Below are 21226 nucleotides of genomic sequence, written 5' to 3' on the forward strand. Positions count from 1 at the left end.
AGACAACAGATGTGACCGAGGTGGCACAGGAAGGCGCCCAATCCTTGAAGGCCCTTCCTCATCTCCCTCTGCCCTCCCACTGCTTCTCAAGGCCGTATCTGTGTCTCAGGCTGGAGCCCATCAGTAAAGCCCATGACCCCATGCCCCCTTGGCCAGCCAGGAGCCGGCTTGGCAGGTGAAGGAGGTTGACAGGGCTCACGGGTGAGAACCACAGGAAGCAGGGCCGAAAGCCACACTGCAAAGCATTTGAGACCCTCAAGCCCAGAGGCGGCCCTGCTCACAGAGGAAACCGCAGGCCACCGCGTTAGAACCCCTGGGGACCTGGCCTCACCCTGAGAGGTGCGGATTTCCAGGGGCCGGGTGGGCTCAGGAATCTGTGTTGTGTGAAAGGCTGTGGGGATTCTGATGCCCGGCCAGCGTCCCCAGCTGCTGGAGCCAACACCCCAAGTAACCTGCCAGTTTCAAAGTAGTCACCACCGACGGCCACCAGGTGGCGCTGTCGGGCAACAGGAACCCCGGCTCCCAGTGGCTGCCATCCCCAGAGAGGGGCATCTCAGGTCCCCCGGAGGGATGCCCAGGGTGCATTCTCCCTGCTGGGCGCCTGGGAGCCCAGCACACTGAGTCAGAGAGGGTGCAGGGAAGGAAGGTTGTGTCTTTGTGGGTTTTTTTAAGCGGTCAAACTGGAAAAAAATAGAAACGATTGAAGTTAATGACTGGTGAGCTGGTGGGGGCCACTGGGGGGTCTTCTCCCAGGGAATCCACAGAGCAATGGGGGTGTTTCAGCCACTGGGGGGGTGCTCTGCTCCGCAGAGCAATGGGGGTGTTTTCCCGAGTCCCCCACATCAGGATGGGCAGATGCTGCGGGAGACGGTCCCAGGGCCAGGAAGGAAATGACAGGAAACCCCATCCTTCAGCACACAGTCTCCGGAGGGTGTCTGTGTTTCTCAGAGCCTTTTCTTTGGCTGTAGGTTTGCCTGACAGGGCACGTGACTCACCTGACCTCCACAGTAAGTCCTTCGTGCTCACATGGCTTTACTTTTGTTTCCACCCCGCTATCGAGAGCGGTCGAGAAATCTCTTCCTTGGGTTTTATTAAGAATGACTCGATCTCTGGAGATGGGTTAAAGTCGCTCAAACCCTTGTCCCAGGTGGAGAGAGGGATGGAAGGAGTTGGTAACAAACAGGGGCACAGAGATCCTGTTCATATTCAGTCCGGCGGGGTGGGGGGGGGATGTCACACACACACACACACACACACACACACACACAGGCCTCCAGGAAGCACTTCTACATTCCCGTAGTGCAGATAGCGTTCATCCCTCCGTCTTCTGTCTGGCAGTTTGGGGTGCATTCCCTCAAGACTGCCACTGCCCAGAGAATCGAAAATAATCACCCAGTCTGCCGACTGCGCGGTTCTGAGTTCTGAGGGGGGCAGAGAAGGGCTTGCAGGGCGCTTGCAGATATGTGCAATTCACTGCTTGCTTGCACTTGAGTCCTCCCCGCACCCAAAGGCCCAGGGGCTGAGGGCCAGGATACGGGGTGGGGGCGTGCAGGGCAGCACGTGCTGGGCCAGGTCCCACAGGCCTAAGCACCCAGTGCCGGCCCTTGTGGCCCCTGAGAGACGGCGGGTGATCCACCCCAGGGCCCATTTCCTGGATCCCTCTCTGGTGGCCTAGAGGGGCAGGCCAGGCCAGGGTGAGCAGGAGAAGAGGGGGAAGAGGTCTTGACAGGGGGCCACCTGGGTGCTCAGGTGAAACAGGGGGTCTGGGGGGCCGAGAAAGGAGGGGTGGGAGCCCCGGGGCTGAGGCTCACCTCCGTCCCAATTGTGTCTGACGCCTGCAGACAAGCAGATGGACTGATTGTGGGTGAAGCAGTCCATCTGAGAAAACATGACGTAGCTAGAGTCCTCCTTCACCCACCACAAGCATCAGTGATTCCGATTGCCCAAGAGGGAACCGATGAATGGGTTTGTAGGGGTGACCCTCGACAAAATTGATGCAGAATGATAGCTTTCTGCTGAGATTCAGACCAGTTCTAACTGATGCTTGGCTAGGTCTTTGTAAGGCCAGCAGATGGCCTTGCCTGGAAGTGTCACAGTGGGTGGGTGGATGGATGGGTGGATGGATGGATGAATGGAGAATGGATGGATGAGTGGGTAGGTAGATGGATGGGTGTGTGGATGGCTGCTAGATGGGCAGGTGGGCAGGTGGATGGGTAGGAGGGTGGGTGGGTGGACAGATGGGTAGGTGGGTGGGTGGGTGGATGGATGGATGGGTGGGGGGGTGGTAGATGGGCAGGTGGGATGGGTGGATGGATGGGCAGGTGGGTGGGTGGATGGATGGGCGGGTGGGTGGGTGGATGGATGGTTTGCCCCCATCTTCCCCTCCCTGGGTGGACTCATGCCGGTATCCACTGCAGGTGGGCCTGAGCCAAGCCCTGGAGAGGGAAGTGGAGACAGTGAGCAGACAGAAGAGGATGGAGAACTGGACACAGTGGCCCAGGCCCAACCCCTTGGGAGCAAAGTAAGTCTTCCCCAGTCACCCCACCCCTCCTCCACCTGGAGCCTTGGGCTCAGATTTTTCCTAAAAATCTCAGTGCTCTCCACTCCAGCAGGAGCACGGAGAGCCTGCCCCCTCTGCCATGCCCAGACGGTCCGTGAGACACTGAGCAGCAAATGAGAGCGTGCTTTCACCATGTGGTGTCACCATCAGAAACCCCGGGGGCAGGCTGCGGGGTAGGCAGAGGCTGCCGCGAAGCCTGCTTGGCCCGCGGGTCAGGGCCCCGGGGGCCCGCGTGTCAGGTTGTCAGGGCAGGCAGGGGTCCCAGAGGGCGCGCTGGTGTCTCCCAAGGCGGCCTTTGCATCTTTGAGGGAAGCAAGGCCCCTTTAGACTCCCCTCTGTGAACACTTCTGCCTCTATTTAAAAGCTAACCACGAGCCTTGCCTTTGTTGGTGTTTGTTTCTGTCTTGAGAACAGCAACTTATTTTTCAGTTAGTTTTGGTGATAGAGAAGCATCTGGGTGGGATGACCGAAGGGGAGCAGGTTGGGGCAGGGGGACAGTGATGGAGCCACGGGGAGGAGGCCAGGGTCTTTGAGATATGACACTGGACACGTCTGGCCAGTCTACAGTGAGAACACTGTGTTCCTGCCTCGTCCTGAGCTTAAAGAGCACCAGCCAGTGTCTGGAATATTCCCTATACAATACCTTTAAAGGATCAAGATCATTGTGAGGGAGGATTTCGGTAGACGTATGCCCTTCATCTGAACAGCATGGAACTCTCCCCGCCTCTGCACCCCCACAGCAGGTGCCCCTCATTTGTCTGAGCCTCCCCCCCCCCCCCCCCCGCCCCGACACCTCCCAAGGGAGAGAGGCACCTGTCGGCCCTCAAGCAGACTGCCTGCCCGCCCCACACCCTAGGGCCGCGGTGCTCCGGGGCCTGTGTCCTCAGCACTTCTGAGCAGCCGAATACCTCTCCTGCTCCTCTAGGAGATGCTGAGGAAGCAGGTCTCGCGGGATCGGGTAAAGGCGCTCTGGGCCCCTTGGCGTGGCCTTGGAGCTCCTTTGGGTCTGTTTCTGGTGAGGGAGGTGGACATATGCCCATGGAGGCTCCCACCCCAGGGCTGAGGGGGCCCCCGTCCTCTCTGTCAGGCCGACCCTGACTCCCCCCTTCTTGCCCGTGTCTACACCTGCTCAGAAAAAGCGCCTCTCCATTCACGGCTTGGACTTTGAGGCAGACTCTGATGGCTCGACTCAGTCCTGCGGTCACCCCCCATATCTGTCCCCGGTCCCGATGGCCACAGACAGCCTGCAGGTCAGTGGGCTCTCATTTCTGCCCCCGTCCTTCCCGGCCACTCGGGGCCCCGGGGGGGTAGGTGGGGGAGGGCACTCTGGGAAGGAGTCCGATGACCACAGCCAGTATCAGGGCACAACAGGCCAGGGGAGAGTTGGGGAGGGGGCCCAGGGTCTCTGCAGAGACGGGGCTGGCAGCTTGGGCAAGTGGAGTGCAGGATGGGAACTAAGGCTGGACAGACGAAGGGGCCGAGGGAATTCGGGCAGGCTGCTTGTCCCAGAAGTAAGGCAGAAACCCCGTGACTTGGGAGGGCCAGGAGAACGGCTTCTGCCCTGGAGTCCGGGCCTGACGTGTGCCTGGACATCCATCTGGAGGTACCAGGCCAGAGCTGGGGCAGGGACGCACCTGCCCCGGCTGATCTTCAGACTGCTTTGGGGGAGAGGACAGCAGGGCAGGGAGCCGGCACCCCAGAGGTCTCTGGGCCCCAGGTCCTGCTCCGGCCACAGGACCAGCCGCTGCCGTCTCCGTTTCCCGTGGCCTCCAGGGCCTGAGGACTGCTTCCTTCCTGCCCCCCTCCAGCTGGAAAGGGGCTGGGGCACGTGGCTTCCCGAAGTCCTCAGCACCTTGGTTCCCTTGGGGTGACGGCACAGCAGAGAGAACCCTCTGCCGCCTGAGGAAGGGAGAGGAAGGGAGAGTGTTGGGGTTGCAGCCAAGGGGCCACCTGGGAGCCCTGCCCGCACTCACTCTTGCCCCCCGGCCTTCTAGGAGTATTAAGGTGCACGCAGTTAGAAAAATGCACCCGCCCCCAAAAAAGATAACTTCCCCATCCGTATTCTCAAGGGTTCCATCTCTAGGAGGGTCAGAGCCCCCGAGGCTGTCAAATGGGTTTCAGTTCCCTTGTGTGATGAGGGGTCAGGGCATCGGGAGCCCCAACCTTCCATGGACACATGATACAGAGTGGGCAATAAATGGTTTTGGCAGAATTTCTGAAATCGAAGGGAACTGAGTTGGAAGGGGGCATAGCAGATGGCTGTCTAGCGTGCGGTCAGTCGGATGATGTGTGGACACCCCCAAGACCGGGACTGGAAAGACCCCCATGCCAAGGAGCAGCCCCCTCCTGGTGAAACGTCCCGCAACCGGGGGGTCCTGTGTGCTCAGGCCCTCACAGGTGAACCCCGTGCCAAGGACACCTCCCAGGAGGCTGTGGTCCTGGAAGAGGCTGATGCCGGTGCCCCTGGACGCCACTCTCATCCAGAAGAGCAGACAAACAGCCTCTCAGCTGCCAGACAGGACACCCTCACTGAGCCCCGCTTCCCCAGACAGTCCTGCACAACAGCCCTGGGGTTGGCTGTCACACCCGGTAGGTGCCCTGGCTGGGGTGTGCAGGTGGGGGAGGGGAAGGTAAAGACCTGCCTCGAGGTCCTGATTCCTGCAGACACACTGGCCAGTTTGTAGCAACTCCTTCCTTCCCCGTGATTGTCCAGCACGGCCAGTCCCGGCTAACGCCATCAACACCGGCCTCCTCCGGGCTGGGTGCTTCTCTCGTAACGCTCAGAATACCCAGCATTAACGCCTCAACTGGCCACACAGCTCTAACCCTGACGCCTTTTAGGGAGGATATGGACCTGGCTTGGGGTAGGGACACGCACGTTTCCCTGAAATGATTAGGATCACTGGTCACCTGGACCAACAATCCTGACCAAAGAACAGGGCAGCTCCAAACCTGGAGACCGATGGTACACTTGGGGACCAAGAGTCCACTTGGGGATGGTTGGTACACTCGGGGACGGTGGCACAGGCTCCACTGGGGCACTGCTTCCCCTGGCCCACTGTTGGCTCCCAGCTGTGACTCAGGAGGTCTGTACATGCCCAGAACCTGGATTTGCTCAGTGTAATTTCGTTGTCAGACAGTTCGCTTCGTAATGAAATCCTGAATCGCCGTCTTTTCCTGTGCCCTGTGGGCGTGTGGGTTCAGGAGTTGAGACCCCCTACTGATGTCGCAGCAAATGAGATCACGGTGGCCGCGCGGCCTTCCTGCTAATGAGCCCCCACGTGGCCGCGGCGTGGGGCCAGCTGCCGGGGAAATGTGGTTAACACACCGTCTGCCAGGAAATAGGTCCTTTTTCCGTTTTCCCTTCTCATTATATTACAGGGACATAATCTCATGGTCTGCAGGCCGATTAGGATGCGGGAGGCATTTGGGAGGCATTGTTCCCTCTAATCAGTGAATAAATGTATCTACATTGAACAGGTCGTAGGATGGGGACTTGCACAGACGTGGTGTCCCTTCCCCTGCCCCGTGATCCCTGGCCTCCCCGAGCACGCGGGGCGGCGGGCGGGGAAGGAGAGGCCGAGGGAGACCGTCCGCGCTGAGCTCAAGCCCCCGGCGTTCCTGACCAATAGTTGCTCTATTTGACTGGTGCTAACACACAATTTGCACCCCGTCCCTTAACCGGGGAGCAGCTCACGGGACGTACCGGAGTTTGATCGGCCGCGTTGCGTTGGGAGCACATCACGGCCTGCAGGTGCATCACCTGAGGTGAGATGTGCTGCCACCTCATCAACCCGCTTAGCCATCGTGACTCCGTTTCCTCGTGGCCAAGAGGGGCGCGTGCCCAACGCGCGGCACGGTTGTAGGCGGAAAAGAGACGGTCGTGTCCACTAAGTGTTACCACACAGCAAATCGTCACCAACACACCGGCTGGAAATCTCACTGTGGGCGGAGTCCAGGCACGGCCTCACTGTGTCCTCAGCACACGGTGTCCCAGGCTAAAACCCGCGTGTTCCCTGCACTGGAGTCTCGCTGGAGCTCGGGGACCCTCTCCCCAGGCTCACTCAGGTTCTCGGAAGAGCTCACGGCACCCGTGGGGCCCTGCAGAGCCGCTCCCGCCGTGCCTCCGGGCTGGTCAACCCTGAACGCACCTCGCGTGGCCGCGTGTGGTGCCGTCCAGGCTGCCTGGGGCCGTGGGTGAGGCGGTGGGGACGGCGAGCTTCCCCCCACGGCTGGAGCCCAGGACAAGCACGGCCGGACACCCAGGTGATCCCTGCCCTCCAAGAGTCTAGCAGGAGAAACGGCCCGGAGTGCCCAATGTGGAAAGACTTCTGATGCCTCCTCTGCTTGGGGAAACTCCCCAGGACCCACGTGTGCCACCCTCCAGGGACGTGGACAGGGGTGTGCTGTAATCATCCCCCGCCTGCTGCTTTGCGGACCTGGCTTCCTCCTCTCCCGGCGTCACTGCGAGGGGCCTGAAGCTCCTTGCGAGAGGACGCGCAACGAGCCCCACTCTTACTTTGATTTCAGGCACTCCGCTCCCTGACCTCAGGGGGCGGCGGTCACGTCTTCGGTTTCTTTGACCTCTTATTGGGAAAAACGTGTCCACCGGCTTTCGGCTTTTCACCACAAATAATTCGAACCCACTGTCACTCCAAAGGTCCAGGCGTCATCAGCAGTAGTGAGCGACTCTCCTCCCGGTACCCGGCTGACGAAGGCACCTCCGATGACGAGGACACCGGGGCTGACGGTGTGGCCTCCCAGAGCCTCACGTGGAGGGACTGCGCCCCGGCTGAGAGCCAGGTAAGGCAGCTGGGACGGATCCGTTCTTGCCGTCGCTGTGGATGGAGGCTTTTTACCTTCACACCAAGTCACGGCAGAGGAATCAAAGCTTCTGATATTTCATTTTAATTTTTTTTAACGTTTATTTGATTTTGAGAGAGACAGAAACAGAGCATGAGTGGAGGAGGGGCAGAGAGGGAGGGAGACACAGAATCGGAAGCAGGCTCCAGGCTCCGAGCTGTCAGCACAGAGCCCGACGCGGGGCTCGAACTCACGGACCACGAGATCATGGCCTGAGCCGAAGTCGGACGCTTAACTGACTGAGCCACCCAGGCACCCCAATGTGTGTTTATTTTTTAGAGAGAGAGAGAGAGAGAGAGAATGAGTGGGGTAGGGGCAGAGAGAGAGGGAGACAGAATCGGAAGCAGGCTCCAGGCTCCGAGCTGTCAGCACAGAGCTCGACGCGGGGCTCAAACTCACAGACTGTGAGATCATGACCTGAGCCGAAGTCAGACACTTAACCAGCTGAGCCACCAGGTGTCCCAGTACTTGATTCCTTGTGATGAAAATGTTTACTATGCACCATATTAAGTATTATGTCATTTATAAGAGGAGGAAATAATCCGTCGATTTATGCCTTTAGCAGACTTTATGCAGCTTTTAAGAAAATGTAACTTACAACACTTGGCGCCTGTTGAATGAGTGCGACTCACTCACGCTGCAAGCCCTGATTTATAAAATCGGTCACAAGATTCCTGTGAGTACCCAGGTTTCCTTCGCGGAATTCAAACCATGATCCCGCTTACAGACCACTGATTTCGGTTTGAGCAGGTACACTTAACTGGGGGGAAAGGCAACAATGCTTTATATGAGGCCGTCGTGACCGCTAGGTTGATAAAGACTCATCAATGATCCTGATAAGGTCTCGACTGCTACGGGTGAAATCGTGAGGCCGGGCCGTTTTGTAACTGAGGAGCCCAGAGGCAGGTTGAGTAGGAGAAGGGCCCCCACTCGGGATGGAGAACTCTGAACTGTAGCTCAGCCCAGGCCCGTCGCAGGCACATTTGCAGGAGCCAGGATGAGTGCTGGTTCAGCCTCCCGTGCACCATGATGCATGGCACAGAGCTCCTCCTGGGACCCTCCCCCAGGGAGGTTTGAGGGGTCGGGGATGCCTCCGGCCAGCTTCCCTCCGGAATAGCAAGGAAAACACTGGCTCAAGGGAGTGACCTTTGACCAGACCAAGGCTTGGCCCCGGGAGGGCCGGGGGGGATGGTGGTGGAGGGGGGAGTGAGGCCAGGGCAGGGGCCGTCCCGTGTGGCAGGACCACAGCGGGCAGAGGAGCCGGATCAGAAGACAGTGGGATACAGACTAGAATTGCCTCCTTTCAGTCAGTTTTTAATTTAACGACTGTGGGAACTTGCAGGAACACACACGCGCTGGTCTCTAGCCCTCCCAGGGCCGGCCGTCCTTTGTGCCTCCTTGAATCCTTGAATTATCCCCCATTTCGTTCCTCTAGCTCATCTCTGGAATTTCCTGTCTTCACTTATTTCCACTGACTCCACTTTGAGCGACATCTCCCTTCCCCTGAATCTTCACGTAAAGGCGACCGGCTGCTCACAGAGCTGGTGCAAAGGGCAGGGGGCCCGGCCTGTGGGTAAAAGCCTGGGACAGACTCTTTCAGGGGACCGTGTGAGAGCCGCTGCAGGACCCCCCGCGCCTGCCTGCCCCCAGAGCATTGTTCCTGAACCCAGACTCACAGACACGCCCTGGGGTGCCCAGAGTCCTCGAGCATGATGCGTCCTGGGGTTCATCGGCATGTCCTGTTGTGCTCTGGTGCCTGTCTCTGTCCTGTATTCAAGGTCAAGACTTTCTGGATGAGGGATATTCAGGGAGGGCCTTCTGTAAAGAATTGCTCACGCCAAGAGAAGGCCAGCATGGGTGTGAAGGGCGCCTCCGTGGGGCTGAGATCCGGAAAGCCGGGAAACCACAGCCCCGGCATGCACCCCCACGCCTCCCCGTGGTGGGGTGCGAGCCCCCACTCCCCAAACCCAGCCTCGAGGCCCCTGATGCTGGGCACAGGCTGCAGAATCTGACTCGGTTTCCCCGCAGAAGCCTCACGGGTGCCAAATTGTGGTGGTTCCATTTTAATCCACGGCCTGTGTCTGCGTTGTGTTTATAAATTGCGAATTTCGGTTTTGTTGCCTCCGAGTTGAAAGCACCAGGCGTCCGTGCCGAGCTTTATGTCCGTATGTGTCCACGAAACGTGGTAAGGCCGACAGCTGGAGCTCACACAGGGGCGGAGGCCGCCGGCCAAGCAGCTGCTGCTTTGGGCAGAAAGGACGACGCCACACCAGCCTCGTGGGGGTCCCTCACGAGTACCTGAGAAGAGGGCGTCCCACAGGGGTTCCGGGAAGGGGCCGGCGGCCGTCCACACCAGATGGAAGACCAGAGTGGTGTTACAGTTATGGTGTCCACGCTGTCCTGGATGCCTCCCTACCTCCTCCTGCCTCGGGAGCCCGGATGCCGCCAGGGCCCTGCTCAGAGCAGCCCTGGGCCCTCAGATCCCGGCCGCGGCCTTCCGGCCTCTCCGTGGCTCCCTGCTGCCCCCCAGCCCCAGATGAGAACTTTCCAACTCGTCTTGGGTGCTTTTCTCTCTTTGCCACTCTGGAGGTGACGTTAGACCATGATGGCGTCAGGACTCTTCTTGGGGCGTGCGGTGGCAGGACGTGTCCCACGCACGCTGCTCTCGGGGAGACGAGCTGTCTGTGAACACTGCCCCCGCCTCCCCGTATCCATCACGCCTCCGGCCACCCAGTGCCACCAGAGGGGGGCTCCGTCACCAGCCGCCACTCAGACTGAGGGCCGAATCCTAACCGAGACCCTTGCCTTGTGTCGCTCAGCTTTCCGCTCTCTTCCGGGCAGCTTTGGCTGCTTGGAGCCCGCGGCACTGCCGTGGACACCAAACTAATGACCTGCCCCACAAAGCAAAAGCACCTTCCCACTCCACAAGTGCCTCTTAAATGTCCCTTTTAAAACCAGGTGAGCCACGGAGGAGATAATGGCCGGAAGGACGCGGAGGCTGGGCTTGGAGGAAAACCGAAGGATTGATTTTCTCGGGTCCTGGTCTGGGAGCTAAGAGACTCTGGTGACTCAGGAGGCTGGTGACTCAGGGGACGAGGAAGTTGTGTTTTTAGTTGTTTCAGGTGTTAGTGGTCCCTCCTGGCCCGCAGTGACCCCGGCTCTGGCCAGCTGACGACTTTCAGGTCAAGCAACCTGGCGTAATTCATTGGCGCCTTCCTGTGCGGATGGGGAGCGGCGGGGCCGTGTCAGACGCCCTTCAGATGCAGCTTCCTGGTCTTGCTGAATTTGTCACCTCCCCTGCTGTGCTCACCCCCTTACCCTCTCTGCTGGGACCGCTCCCAGCTTTCTCTTGGTGTTCCAGAACTTTCTGTGTCAAAATGGGCTTCGTGCCTACCCTTCCCAGCTCACGTCACGGATGGCGGCCTTAGCTGGCCTTCCGCTGCTCAGGAATTTGTGCCGTGATGGGTGCCTGGTGAGACCGGACTGTGTCCCCCGGCCACCCCCTCGGCTTGGGGACCTGATTTGGGGCTAGAGGGAAGAAGCGTCCTCCCGTGGTGAAAATGTCCACGAAGGAAAGCTCAATGTCTAGTTCACACATCGTGGGTCTTTGGCGTGGGTGGTGGCAGGATCGCTGGGAGTGCCCTCCTACCCTGACAGCCTGCTTCCTGAGGGCCGGGACTGGCCCCCCAGCACGGGCACTGCGGACAGGCTCTTCTGGAGCGTGGACGGAGACCTCTCCCAGAGCCCTGCCTCTGAGCACGGTGCACACAGGGGACCAACTGAACACAGATCCACTTGTGCATTTCAGCATCTCACCGGCCACCAGCCCACAGACGCCGACAGAGAAGAAGAGACCCTAAAGAGGAAGCTGGAGGAGATGACCAGCCACATCAGTGACCAGGGGGCCTCGTCCGAGGAGGAGGGGAGCAAGGAGGAAGAGGCAGGACTGAACGGGAAAACCTCCATCGAGGACCTCCCCGGGGCAGCCCCAGAGGTGAGGCCACCCGAGGGCTTGGCAAGACCTGGGCAGAGGTGGAGTCAGGAGTCAAGGGTTTGTAACCAAGCCACTGGCCCACCCCAGGCAGGAAGCCACCCCCCCCCCCACCCCGGTGGGCACTGGGCCCCAGCAAGAGCTGCACGGGGGACCCAGCCCCCGCTGGCCAATCAGCTCTGAGTTCAGGGGAAAAGAGTGTCGTAAGCCTGGGCCCGTCTTGGGGAGAGCCCTGCGGTCTCTCCCGCTGGTGGTCATGTTCCGTGCTCCCCTCTCCTAGGTGCTCGTGGCTGCGGGCCAAACGTCCAGACGGGAAACAAGCCCCCGGGGTCCTCAGGAACTCATGCAGCCCGGCAGAACCACGGACCAGGAGCTGCTGGAGCTGGAAGACAGAGTGGCCGTGACGGCCTCCGAGGTTCAGCAGGTGGAGAGTGAGGTAGCCACTAGCCCCAGGGGCGGGCGGCTCCCCAGGAGGGATAGTGATGGGCCCTGAAGGTCTGGCAGCCGAGGACATCCACCCGAGCTCCAGAAGAGGAGCTCGGGGGTTTCTGTGGGAATCACCCAGGGCACTACCCTGGCCGCCATCCCGTTTGCCTTGGAGAGAGGCAGGCAGGGTTTTCCACCCTTAGAAAGATGCTGGAGGAGGGGCTTCCCAGGAGGAGGGGCTTCTCTAGAAGCAGGCTCAGGACAGCCATGGGGCTCAGGACCAGACTGTCACCCGAGGGTCATCCCGTGAGCCTGAGCATGGGGCCAGGGCTTGAGTTGGGTGAGGGTTGTGTCCGTAGCGTACAAAGGTCAAAGGGCAGAGCCGGGGCCTCCCAGAGACGGCAAGGTGACCGGGCTCCGCTCTGCCCTCCCCCTGGGGGCCGGCAGGGAAGAGAGGGTCTCCCCCTCAGGCTACAAGAGGAGCCAGCACTTCTGCTCATCAGCAAGTGCTCTCCAGGCCCAGGAGGATGGGGCGTGTCCCCAGAGCTGTGCACATTAGGGGGCCAGGTCAGCCCAACGACTGTATTCTTTTATTCCTTCTTGCCCGGCAAACAGCTTTCAAACTCCTGAATGTGGCGGGCGTTGTGTAGAACACAAAAGACACAGCTGTAACATTCTTAGATGGGGCCTCTGTCTTCATGGAGCTTACGCCTGTAGCAGGTGGGGACAGAGGACAGGCCAGTGATGGAGGAACTCAGTTCACGAAGAGAGCCGTGCAGGCAGGAAGTGACGGTAGCCCGGCAGAGCGGTCAGGTGGGCTGCTCAGGAAGGGATGTTAGAAGAAGAAGGCAGCGCATACGTGCAAAGGTCCTGGGGTGCTGTCGGACTTGGCATGTTCAGGAATCAGCAGTGGAACCCTGAGCCTGGGGCAGAGGGAGCGAGGGGGCGGGGGTGGGAGGCAGGTCTGAGAGGAGAGCAGATTCCAGAGAGCTGTTGGAGGGATCAGAACAGGGGCAATGGGGCCTTGTTTCTGTTTCCAGAAGTTTCTTCTGGCTGGTGTGAGAGCTGGGGTCGGGGGGTGATTTGAAATGATGCCAGGAAGGCAGACTCTGCCCGACGCCAGCCAAGCCTTTGCCCGTAAAATGTAGCCCCGTCCCGTAGGGCTGCGGTGACACGGTCCCTGGTCACTGCTGCTCCTTCCATCCCTGTGGGAGCCAAGCTCCCTGATGTGCCAGGAAAGGTCCAGAGCCCCCCTGCTCCTGCCTGGAGTGACCTACAAGGAACACCAGCCCCCTCCCGATGGCCCTGCAAGATGAATGACAACGGGACCCCAGGAAGCGCCTCTTGAGGGGAGACAACAAAACCAGTGAATCAGCAGCTGCTCTACCCGGGCTGGGACATTGGGTTGGCACATCAGAATAATGTGCCTGTCCTTTGTCCCCCAGGTTTCTAACATCAAGTCCAAGATTGCCGCCTTGCAGGCTGCCGGGCTCTCGGTGAGACCCTCGGGAAAGCCCCAGCGGAGGTCCAACCTCCCGGTGAGTGCGGGGGGCCAGAGTCCGCAGGTCTGCGCCCAGCTGGCTGTGACGGGAGCAGACGGCTGGGGACGGCAGGGCAGGTCTGGGGCCAATGGCCTCCTCCCCAGATCCCAGCTGGGGTTTCCAGGCGGGTCCCAGCAGTGGGGACACCTGGCAGGCCAGCGGAGGACGGGCCGGGGAGGGCCCTAGGTCCCACTGCAGGGAAGATACAGGACGCCCAGTGCACCTGAACTTCAGATAAAGGACACATCATTTTCTAGTGTAAGTACATCCCGTGCAATATTTGAAACATTCTTATAAACAAACATTCGTCGTTTGTCTGAAATTCAACGCTAACCAGCCACTCTGTGTTTTACTTTGGCAGGGTGCAGGGGTGGTGCAGGGGGGTGTGTGGGGGTGGGGGGGGTGGTTTGCTGATGGGCCGAGTGTTTACAGAGAACAGGCATCCTGTCCTTCGGTCCCTCCGGCCTCCAGCCCTCCTGTGACAGGGGTCAGATAAGCAGTAATCAGGTACAGGCCTCTCCCTCGTCCTCCACAGATATTTCTTCCCCGACCCGTTGGGAGATTGGGCCAGACCCCTAAGGATCCAAACGCGGAGCCTTCGGATGAGGTCAAGGTATGTGTCGTTCCAAGAGTAAGAGGTCGGCACAGCTTTTTCCAGAAGGTTCCAGGGAGTGGTGGGGCTGAGCCACACAGAGCTTGCTTTCTCGGCCAGTCCCTCAGGGTGGCTTCCTCAGAGGCGCGTGCTGAGAAAGGGTGAGCGTTGACGTGTTTGTTGGGGAAACCCAGGAACACCCAGCTGGGGCGCGGGAGGGTGGGACAGAGAGGGAAACACAAAGCAAACCTCCCACGGTGACAGACCCCACGCAAGGGGTCCTCAGCTCGGAGTAACGCAGCACAGTCTCCTGTGCAGGGCCCGACCGTCATGGACGACATCCATTCTGGGCTCTTCTCCCAGGCCCCGCGCAGGCCGGCGGGTTCCAGCGGCCTGGGGACGGGCCGGCGTCTAGGGGAGGCAGGTGCCGACTCAGCGGCGGGAGCAGCAGAAGCCCGTGTGTGCGTGTGTGTGTGTGTGTGTGTGTGTGTGTGTGTGTGCAGTGGCCCAGGGACCAGGACCGTGGGCGACGATGGCACCATTAACAGCTGCAGCATGCAGGGGAGGGGCCGGCCTGGGAGGGAGCCAGATCTCCTGGGTGTAGGGGTGCGGCTGCCACCCTCAGTGCCCCAGAAAGTATGGTACCTGCTCCCAGCCCTGCCTGCCGCCCGCTAGGAGCCGTAGGGAACATCCAGTCGCTTCTGTTTATCGTAACGGTGACACCGGGTAGCTTTTCACAGTTGGGAACAGCGTTTTTCCCCTCCTTCCAAGTGACGTTCACAAAGCTGGTGAGTAGACACTGGTGTTCACCCTGTCATAGCAATGAGCAAACAGAAGCTCAGGGAGGTTGACATCTGTGACTGAGATCACACAGACCGTAGGTGACAGAGGGGGTCTCAGCCCAGGCCTCCCGGCCCTGACCTCCCTCCCTCTTCTTGGATCCTTCCCGATCTGCCCAGGGAAGCCCGGCCCCGAAGGCCTCTGCGGTGGGTCTCCGGGGGCAGCCCACGGAAGGAGCCAGGCAGAATCCCAGGGTGCCAGATTCTAGGAATATTTCCGGGGGAGCCAGGCCAACTGCTCGTGCCCGAAGGGGGCAAAACGGGGAGTGGACGATCCCCGGGCAGAGAGGCAGTCAACAGGAAGGTGGGACGGAAGGGAAGGTGTGGGGGCCCCCAGCCGTGAGGAACAGTTCATCTTCCAGGGTCCCCGAGAAGGGGCCGCTGGCCCGGTTTCCAGATGAGTCCAGAGAGGACACGCAAGTCGTCCACACCACGGGGGTGGGGGTGGTGCCTGGATGTGAACCCAGGTCTACGTGGCTGAGACGTGTGCCCTCCCTACTGTCCGCCCACAGTTGACAAGCATAAACCTCTCTTTTATACTCGGGAGTTTGGTGCTTTGTGTACTGACACCATGTATATTAATACGACGGAAGTTCAGATGCTGCCTGAGAACAGGAGACGGCTGACCCGATTCTCTAGAATCTGGGAGAATGATAAAAAGTCCAAATTTGGCTCCCGGTGCGGCTGAGAATTACAGCAATTTCGCGAAGCCCAGAGACGTCTTCTTTCTTCCAGGTGATGACTGCACCCTACCTTCTGAGAAGGAAGTTCAGTAATCCCCCAAAAAGTCAAGGTAAGGGTTAGTGGCTTCCCCGGTCCCCGTGGGCCTGGGAGGTGAGCTCAGGGCCGTGAAAGTGGCCAGTGCGAGTTCTGCATTTCTGTGTCATCCGGGGGACACGGCATCCCATGTCCCTGTGCCTGGGACACTCCCGGGGCCATTCCGGCCACCGTCGGGGAGCACTCCAGTGGGTTGGTGTTCTGGATAACTGGAATTTGCTGGTTGAGCATGCAGAGGTGGGGGGGGGGGGTGTTGCCCTGTGAATTGCTCTAATGCTGTGCTCAACCCCCCCACCTCCTTATGCAAAGCACAGAACATACCTTAGCCGCCCTTGATGTCTCCATGGTGACTAGGACATCAACCTTGTTCCAGATGGAACAGGATGGAAAGCCTGGCTGCCCCATCCACAGCACGTGGCCGGGCTCTCGGGGAATCGTATACTCGTCCGTTGCTCCCCTTGCAGCCTGAGCGCGGGCCACCAGAAGAAAGCGGCCCCCTCCCCCTGTCAGGGTCCAGTCCCTCCACTGCCATTTGAGTCCCTTCGCCACCGTGGCGTCCCCTGTTATCCCTGCATCTGAGCTCTGTCCTCACCACTCCATCATTACAGCCCTGTCGTAGCCGTGGTCCCAGCCCAGGCTCTTTTTCCGTTCCTGCTCTGCTCCGGAACAATCGTTGGCTCCCACCTGCCCACAGAATGGGTGGGATTACTTAGCACGGGCTTCCAGACCCTCACTGCCTGTCCCACACGGGAGCCCTGGGAGCGCTTTCCTCCACACTGGACAACACACACCTCATAGCCACACGTGGGGTTCGGAGCTCCCCGTGCAAACACACGCCTCCGTGCCTTTGCCTGGGCCGGGCTTTCTGCCTGGGGCGCTCTCTTCCTTTCCCACCCGCCTCCACCTTCCGAAGCCCTTCCAGGCCAAGCGCAGTGCCTCCTCCCAGGACGTTCTCCTCCACCTCCTCGGGCACGACTTTGAGCGTCCGTGTTTGCACCCAGCTCACCTCCGTGCCGGCCCCCTCCTTCCGCCCCAGAGCTCCCCAGACACAGGCAGGTCAGTCCAGAGACACGGTGGGTCCCGAGGTCCTTTGAGGCGAATCCCCGACTCAGAGCCACCGGCCACGTGATGGACTTTGCCAGAGACACCACCTGCCACGGGGCCAGCGGGAGGTTCCCGGGTGCGCTGACGCTGGGGGCGCTCCCAGCAGGTCTCAAGGCTACAACCCAAGTGGAGGCCCACGTTTCCAGCAGGGGGACGAGCGATGAGCCCCTTGTCGGTCAGAGGCCTCTCACCAGTCCCAGCCCAGGGCACCTCGCCGCCGGGCCCCCTGAAGCTGAGGCTACTCGCCTGCCACCGCGGCCAGCCCCGGCGGGGGGCTTCTCGCCCTCTGCCAGAGGGCCACCCCCGCGCGGGCCGCAGGTCCCCACGCCTGCAGTGACAGATGGGAAGGGCCACGTGTGTCCTCACCGCCCCGGAGTTGGGATTGCTGGCTTAGCAACTCCCTCGGTGGAGTTTGGTCCCAGAGCAGGGACGTGTGGCAAAGCCAGGCCACACGCCCTCTGCCCAGCACGGAACCATGGACGGGTTCGCCAGCCCCCTGCCAACGAACAAGCCACCACCCAGAACCCTTTGCAGCATCTGCCGATTTCCCTGGTGTGAACACCTCCCCCGGGGCTGATCTCAAGCTGCCGCCTCGATGTCCCGGAACTCGGGGCTGGGAAGAGGGGACGTGCCCCCCACACCCCTGAGGAACAGGTGCAGTGTGCCAGGCGGGGCCCACGCCACACCTGCCAGCGAGGAAGGGGGGCTGCCTGCCCACCCCCGGGCTCTGCTCGCTGTGGCCACGCACGCAAACAGTTCACTAGGGTGTGACCCCAAATGCCTCGCTCTGAGGGGCGGGGTCCTGAGACCCCCGCAGCCCGTGTCACATCACGGAACTAAAGGAGAGGCAGTGGCAGTCTCTGGAGCCCTGGTGAGGTGGGGCTTTAGTGCTCGCTCCAAGGCAAGGGAGAAAGAATTGGACTGAATTGTTGCACACCTGCTGACGTGCCTCTGTTTCCCCCAAAGATAAGGCTGGCGACTCCTTTGACCGGCAGTCAGCGTACCGCGGATCCCTGACGCAGAGAAACCCCAACAGCAGGAAGGGAGTGGCCAACCACAGCTTTGCAGTAAGCTTTGACCTTGCTTCCTGAGGCCTGTCAGATTTACAGATTGACGTTAAGACTGCGGAGCAAAGAAAACAGGGATAAACTGACAAGTGCAGTAAAACCAGCAAAAATTTAAAGGAAAGTTGAACACGGTTTCTTAAAGGTACCAGAATACACCGATGATAAGGGTCTCTGCCTACCCAGGGATGGGTCTCAGCTCGGGGAAGGGGACCATCCATGGAGAAAGGACACTCAGGGGAGGGGACCGTCCACGAGACAGTGAGGACACTCAGAGGAGGGAACCATCCACAAGACAGTGAGGATAGTCAGGGAAGGGGACCGTCCACGAGACAGGACACTCGGGGGAGGGGGAGGGGACCTTCCACGAGACAGGACACCCAGGGGAGGGGGAGGGGACCTTCCACGAGACAGGACACTCGGGGGAGGGGACCATCCATGAGACAGGACACTTAGGGGAGGGGGAGGGGACCCTCCATGAGACAGGACACTCAGGGGAGGGGACCATCCATGAGACAGGACACTCGGGGTAGGGGTAGGGGACCCTCCACGAGACAGGACACCCAGGGGAGGGGGAGGGGACCCTCCACGAGACAGGACACTCGGGGGAGGGGACCATCCATGAGACAGGACACTTAGGGGAGGGGGAGGGGACCCTCCATGAGACAGGACACTCAGGGGAGGGGACCATCCATGAGACAGGACACTCGGGGGAGGGGACCATCCACGAGACAGGACCCTCGGGGGAGGGGACCCTCCACGAGACAGGACACCCAGGGGAGGGGGAGGGGACCTTCCACGAGACAGGACACTCGGGGGAGGGGACCATCCATGAGACAGGACACTCGGGGTAGGGGTAGGGGACCCTCCACGAGACAGGACACCCAGGGGAGGGGGAGGGGACCCTCCACGAGACAGGACACTCGGGGAGGGGACCATCCATGAGACAGGACACTTAGGGGAGGGGGAGGGGACCCTCCATGAGACAGGACACTCGGGGGAGGGGACCATCCATGAGACAGGACACTCGGGGGAGGGGACCATCCATGAGACAGGACACTTAGGGGAGGGAGAGGGAACCATCCACAAGATAGGACACTCGAGCGAGGGGACCATCGACGAGACAGGACACCCGGGGGAGGGGGAGGGGACCTTCCATGAGACAGGACACTCGGGGAAGGGGACACTCCACGAGACAGGACACTCGGGGGAGGGGACCCTCCATGACACAGGACACTCGGGGGAGGGGACCATCCACGAGACAGGACACTCGGGGGAGGGGACCCTCCACGAGACAGGACACTCGGGGGAGGGGACCCTCCACGAGACAGGACACTCGGGGGAGGGGACCATCCATGACACAGGACACTCGGGGGAGGGGACCATCCACGAGACAGGACACTCGGGGAGGGGACCATCCACAAGACAGGACACTCGGGGGAGGGGACCATCCACGACAGAGGACACTCGGGGGAGGGGGAGGGGACCATCCACGAGACAGGACCCTCGGGGGAGGGGACCATCCTTGAGACAGGACACTCGGACAAGGGACCCTCCACAAGACAGGACCCTCGGGGGAGGGGGAGGGGACCCTCCACGAGACAGGACACTCGGGGGAGGGGACCTTCCACGAGACAGGACACTCGGGGGAGGGGACCCTCCATGAGACAGGACACTCGGGGGAGGGGACCATCCACGAGACAGGACACCCGAGGGGACCCTCCACGAGACAGGACACTCGGGGGAGGGGGAGGGGACCATCCACGAGACAGGACACTCGGGGGAGGGGGAGGGGACCATCCACGAGACAGGACCCTCGGGGGAGGGGACCATCCACGAGACAGGACACTCGGGGGAGGGGACCCTCCATGAGACAGGACACTTGGGGGAGGGGACCCTCCACAAGACAGGACACTCGGGAGGGGACCATCCTTGAGACAGGACACTCAGGCGAGGGGACCCTCCACAAGACAGGACACTCGGGGGAGGGGGAGGGGACCATCCACGAGACAGGACACTCGGGGGAAGGGACCATCCACGAGACAGGACACTCGGGGGAGGGGACCATCCACGAGACAGGACACTCGGGGGAGGGGGAGGGGACCATCCTTGAGACAGGACACTCGGGGGAGGGGACCATCCACAAGACAGGACACTCGGGGGAGGGGACCATCCACGAGATAGGACACTCGGGCAAGGGGACCATCCACGAGACAGGACACTCGGGCGAGGGGACCATCCACGAGACAGGACACTCGGGGGAGGGGGAGGGGACCATCCACGAGACAGGACCCTCGGGGGAGGGGACCATCCACGAGACAGGACACTCGGGGGAGGGGACCCTCCATGAGACAGGACACTTGGGGGAGGGGACCCTCCACAAGACAGGACACTCGGGAGGGGACCATCCATGAGACAGGACACTCGGGCAAGGGGACCATCCACGAGACAGGACACCCAGGGGAGGGGGAGGGGGAGGGGACCTTCCACGAGACAGGACACTCGGGGGAGGGGACCATCCATGAGACAGGACACTCAGGCAAGGGGACCCTCCACGAGACAGGACACCCAGGGGAGGGGGAGGAGACCTTCCACGAGACAGGACACTCGGGGGAGGGGACCATCCATGAGACAGGACACTTAGGGGAGGGGGAGGGGACCCTCTATGAGACAGGACACTCGGGGGAGGGGACCCTCCATGAGACAGGACACTCATGGAAGGGGACCATCCACAAGACAGGACACTCAGGGGAGGGGGAGGGGACCATCCACGAGACAGGAAACTCTGGGGAGGGGACCCTCCATGAGACAGGACACTTGGGGGAGGGGGAGAGGACCATCCACAAGACAGGACACTCGGGAGGGGACCATCCTTGAGACAGGACACTCGGGCAAGGGGACCCTCCACAAGACAGGACCCTCGGGGGAGGGGACCCTCCACGAGACGGGACACTCAGGGGAGGGGACCATCCACGACACAGGACACTCAGGCAAGGGGACCCTCCACGAGACAGGACCCTCGGGGGAGGGCACCCTCCATGAGACAGGACACTCAGGGAAGGGGACCATCCACGAGACAGGACACCCGAGGGGACCCTCCACGAGACAGGACACTCAGGGGAGGGGGAGGGGACCATCCTTGAGACAGGACACTCGGGGGAGGGGACCATCCACGAGACAGGACACTCGGGCGAGGGGACCATCCACGAGACAGGACACTCGGGCGAGGGGACCATCCTTGAGACAGGACACTCGGGCGAGGGGACCCTCCACAAGACAGGACACTCGGGGGAGGGGGAGGGGACCATCCACGAGACAGGACACTCGGGGGAGGGGACCATCCACGAGACAGGACATTCGGGGGAGGGGGAGGGGACCCTCCACGAAACAGGACACTTGGGGGAACGGAGTGTCCAGGAGACAGTGAGAACACTGTCCTCATAGCCCCACCGGCTTACCAGTGCTGTAA

The 21226-nt window shown here is 61.0% G+C and overlaps 1 protein-coding gene across 2 annotated transcripts in view; it reads left to right on the forward strand.

Moving 5' to 3' along the window:
- MLPH (melanophilin) overlaps nucleotides 1-21226 on the forward strand; it is a 45361-nt gene that overhangs the window by 21173 nt on the left and 2962 nt on the right. The window contains exons 5-15 of one of the 2 annotated variants that reach the window (XM_030326656.1): nucleotides 969-1007; nucleotides 2418-2521; nucleotides 3694-3810; nucleotides 4948-5149; nucleotides 7221-7363; nucleotides 11232-11417; nucleotides 11695-11850; nucleotides 13286-13378; nucleotides 13917-13994; nucleotides 15548-15605; nucleotides 17660-17760. In XM_030326656.1, coding sequence (XP_030182516.1) covers nucleotides 969-1007; nucleotides 2418-2521; nucleotides 3694-3810; nucleotides 4948-5149; nucleotides 7221-7363; nucleotides 11232-11417; nucleotides 11695-11850; nucleotides 13286-13378; nucleotides 13917-13994; nucleotides 15548-15605; nucleotides 17660-17760 — 1277 coding nt within the window. The remainder of the gene's footprint in view (nucleotides 1-968; nucleotides 1008-2417; nucleotides 2522-3693; nucleotides 3811-4947; nucleotides 5150-7220; nucleotides 7364-11231; nucleotides 11418-11694; nucleotides 11851-13285; nucleotides 13379-13916; nucleotides 13995-15547; nucleotides 15606-17659; nucleotides 17761-21226) is intronic. The other variant, XM_030326657.1, reaches the window with a different exon arrangement.

This window comes from Lynx canadensis, chromosome C1 (assembly GCF_007474595.2).
Source record: "Lynx canadensis isolate LIC74 chromosome C1, mLynCan4.pri.v2, whole genome shotgun sequence".
NCBI lineage: Eukaryota > Metazoa > Chordata > Mammalia > Carnivora > Felidae > Lynx > Lynx canadensis.